At 34.5% G+C, this 4,007-nt stretch overlaps 1 protein-coding gene across 1 annotated transcript; it reads right to left on the reverse strand.

Annotated features, from left to right (window-relative positions):
• On the reverse strand, positions 311-1,882 carry LOC109233782 (receptor-like protein 12). Its single transcript, XM_019399645.1, has 2 exons — positions 1,532-1,882; positions 311-1,384 (listed from the first exon to the last, which is right to left on the reverse strand). Exons 1-2 carry the CDS (start codon positions 1,880-1,882, stop codon positions 311-313), a joined length of 1,425 nt encoding a protein of 474 aa, XP_019255190.1.

Here is a 4,007-nt window from a genome sequence, read left to right on the forward strand (position 1 = left end):
TAGGTACGAGCATTGAATTACTTGTATGACTGCTCGCACCCCCTCCATTTAATTTACTCGTATCTATTGTTGCTCGTATCTGCTGTTGCTCGTATCTGTTAACCAACCTTATTTCTTTGACTGTTTGACCAGTCTATATGTCATGACACGTCGCCATATACATAAATATAATTTTCCCCAATACACCTAGGAGTGGTAGATATATGGTAAGGTTTTTCTAGAGACTCTGGAAGATTGTGAGAAAGATTCAGATATCCAACTGTCCAAACCCAACTAGGTATTTCCCCTCTAATTTTGTTGTCTGAAAGGTCTAATTCGACAAACAACGATTGGTTTTTAAGATCCGGAAACTTTTGCAACTGCATGAAGCCAACCTCAGGTTGCTCATTTCAACTGGAAAGGGTAATGAGGTTGAATTACTATCATGTATATCAATTCTCAAGTTGTTGTAAGAAAGGTCAAGGTTGGTTAGCTTAGGAAGTCCCTTTATCGCTTCGATATTAATGGTCCCACTAAAGGAGTTGGAAGAAAGTGAGAGTTCTGAAAGCCTTTTGAGTATAAAGATAGACCGAGGGATCGATCCATTTAGATGATTATTACTCAAATCAAGTGTTTCCAGAACAGAAGAGGATGCATTTGAAAATTCATGGACTTTTCCGCGTAAATGACTCTTTTGAATACTAAGGAACTGCAATGAGGGGAGAAAAAGGAGAACTGATAATTGAGTTTGAGCAGAAGAAAGTGGACCATTGTTATTAGAAAGGTCAATGTGATTGAGCTTCTTTGCCTTATGAAAGAGTGGGATTGATCCAGTAAAGTTATTGAATGACAAGTCTAAGTGAATCAGGTCTGTGAGATTTCCCAAATTTGATGGAATATGTCCACTAAAATTGCAACTTCTTAAGTTAGCAATTGAATTTGGAAGTGAACCAGTGAAACCTGTGTGGCTAAGCACTAATTCCCTTAATGCACTTTTCTGTGGAAATTCAGGTAAAGTGCTAATAAGGTTTTCATTATATGATAAATCAAGATCCTGTAGAGTTGGTACCTGAATGATTTTACTAGGAAATGAACCGCGCAAGTTGCAGCTCATGAGACTAAGGGTAGTCAATTTTGTAAAATTAGCTAGCAATTCAAGATCAATAGTAGACATGTCATTGTGATCGAGACGAATGACTGCTAGGAAATGGAGCTTTAGAAAGACGGGATCAAGAGGACCTGAAATGGCACAACGCGTCATGCTTAACACTCTCAACTTAAGTAGAGACGAAGACAAAGCCCAGCACCACTCAGTTCCATTCATGTAAATATTTAGGTCGTCAAGATAAAGTTTTTCAAGATTTGTTAGGTTTCCAACCAGTGTTTTCAGATCCGGGCTCTCAAGCTTCAAACAATAATTATAAGAAAGGTCAAGAAACACTAACTGTGTCAATCATGACAACTCCATTGGAATTTGCCCGTCAAAACCAGCATATGAAAAATTCAGGTAGGTTAAGTTTTTGAGCTTATAAATTTCTATTGGTATTTGAACAGCGTCTAACTGATTATAAGCCAAATTCAGCTTCTCAAGATACTTAAGATCGAATAGACTGCTTGAATTCTCAACTCCGCCAGAAATTGTTTCATTGTCCAGTTCCAGAACAAGAACATGACCTTTCTGATCACAACTTACGCCGGGCCACTGGCAACAGTCAGTGTTTTGATCCCATCTGTCTAGTTTGGTTGACAAAGAAGAATCAAATGTAAGTCCATTCTTGAGTTTAAGCAACAAGGCCTTTTGATCGCGCAAACAATGACCATATACGGGAGAAATATTAGAACTAATTAGAAACACCACCAGCACAGTGATGGAAGAAAGCTGTAGAATGAGTGATATTTTCATAGTGAAGCATTATATATTATGAAGTGCAGTAATGAAATTGAATAATGAATTGCATTTATACCAATGGAACCAGTGGGCAACAAATAATCTTGGCTGACACTGGCAAAGACAAGGAATGAGCAACTAAATTCAACGAGTTGCTCCAATTTTGATTTATGAAAAGGTCAAGACAGTGTCACGATTTTGTCTAATGAGGTCCTACTTCAGATGTTTTAAACAACAACAACAAGAACTTAGTGTAATCCCACAAGTGGGGTCTGTAAGATTTTCTATATTTATTGGTGGCCCAATAAATTTATGGTCATAATTAATATTTAATTAATGAGCAAATCTGATCCGTCCAATAGATTACTTGATGGACGTACCGGATTAAGTGAGAACCTCTATAAATTGGTCCCCTCCTCGCGTCGACGGTAACGAAAGCTAGAGCAAGGGGCGGGAAATCAATTCTAATTAACGCTTCCGCTTTGTGATAATGGCTTATGATTCAGGTATTTTTTCTGTAACAATTTTATGTAAGATTGTCATGTTCCTGGTATGAATTAAAGTATTTATGTTTACATGTGGTATCCGAGCCTGGATATTTGAACGGATAATTTTCTTGAAAGAAAGACTGGATTATGATGTATGTATAACTGTTCCGAGGTGATTATTGAATTGCTTTCAATGCGCCATTATAATTTGTACTGCTTTAGAATCTGAGGCGGCATCGATAATAAATCATTATAATGTTTACTGATAATGTCTACTTTAAAGGTTTCTCTAACATCTAAAGTTTATAAGTCACCAATATAAAGTATTACTAGACAGTTATTGATTGACTAATTAAAACAAAAGGATAGCTAATGAAGCGTCTGTACCAAGAATCATGATATTGATCTTTGGGTTTTGACATTGAAGTGTTGAGATATATATAGTACTCCCTCCGGTCCAAAATAAGTGATTTTTTGGATGTTTTCACACATATTAAGAAATTCACCTTTTAGCATTAATTAGCAATAGAATTGACCATATTAACCTTTACTATCTCACATAAACACTCCTAACACATCTTCCAACACTATTTACTCCAAGGACAATGTAAGAAAAAAATAATTAATTCATTCTTGAAATCTGAAAAAATCACTTATTTTGGACCACAAGAAAAAAGCCAAAAAACACTTATTTTGGACCGGAGGGAGTATATTTTTGTTGTGCATTAAATGATGTTATTGCTTTTAATTATGGAAAGTGCTTATGACTGTTACTGTCTTTAAGCAATTTGGGGTCATTTTTTTTAACTTTTATTTAAATAAAATACAAGAAGGATTTATTATGAAGAACCAATATGTTGGTATGAATATTGATACTTTCCGCTACATGTTTGAAAATATTCTGTGCCATCTAAGGATTAAGTATTAGATATTTAACGTTATTCACAGAAAGTGCTTCTTATTTTAAACAATAATTAATGTATGTGCTTAAAATTATATAGTCTGTTCGTCACCAAAATGATCAAACTAGAATGTTTAAAGTATTCACATATATAAATCTTGTGATATCTATTTTATGTGTGCATTTATGTTTATATAGTTTGTTAGCCGCCAAAGTGGCTAAACTAGTATATTTATGAAAAACATGCATACATAAAATTACAGTTAAAATTATAGTTTATCCATAAAACTAATGAAATGCCTATTATTGAATAAATGGATAAACTAACTTTCACTATTGCTAGAACTTAAGGATTTACTCAAAGACGGATCAATTATTCGATGAATAGTGAGTATGATGGGGTAAATTAATATTATTTAATCAAATATATATTTTCTGTCCAAAGATGCCATATATGTTTGGTTAAAAATATTTAATTGCCTACTACAGACTAAATGGCATTTAAATTATGATAGTGTGTCATAGTATTTACCCAAAGGAGAATTGCGATATACTTTTATTATTTTACTGAATCCATATTGATTTGTGAGCATGTATTATCTATTTTGCAGCTATTCCTCTTCATTCGCATGCTTCGTCTGTTACCGTATTCAACAGATTGATCTTATCTGAATGGCATGAACAGGTCCAGTTCCACTTAGGTGTAATGGATCTTGACTTGGCTCTGCTGAATGATAAGCCCGCTGCCATT

The sequence above is a fragment of the Nicotiana attenuata genome, chromosome 10, assembly GCF_001879085.1.
Source record: "Nicotiana attenuata strain UT chromosome 10, NIATTr2, whole genome shotgun sequence".
Classification (NCBI taxonomy): domain Eukaryota; kingdom Viridiplantae; phylum Streptophyta; class Magnoliopsida; order Solanales; family Solanaceae; genus Nicotiana; species Nicotiana attenuata.

Coding starts and splice junctions, on each gene's coding strand:
- LOC109233782 (XM_019399645.1), bottom strand. CDS start 1,882: ATGAAAATATCACTCATTCTACAGCTTTCTTCCATCACTGTGCTGGTG. Junction 1,385..1,531: donor CTTATAATCAGTTAGACGCT/GTTCAAATACCA, acceptor TATTGTTTGAAG/CTTGAGAGCCCGGATCTGAA.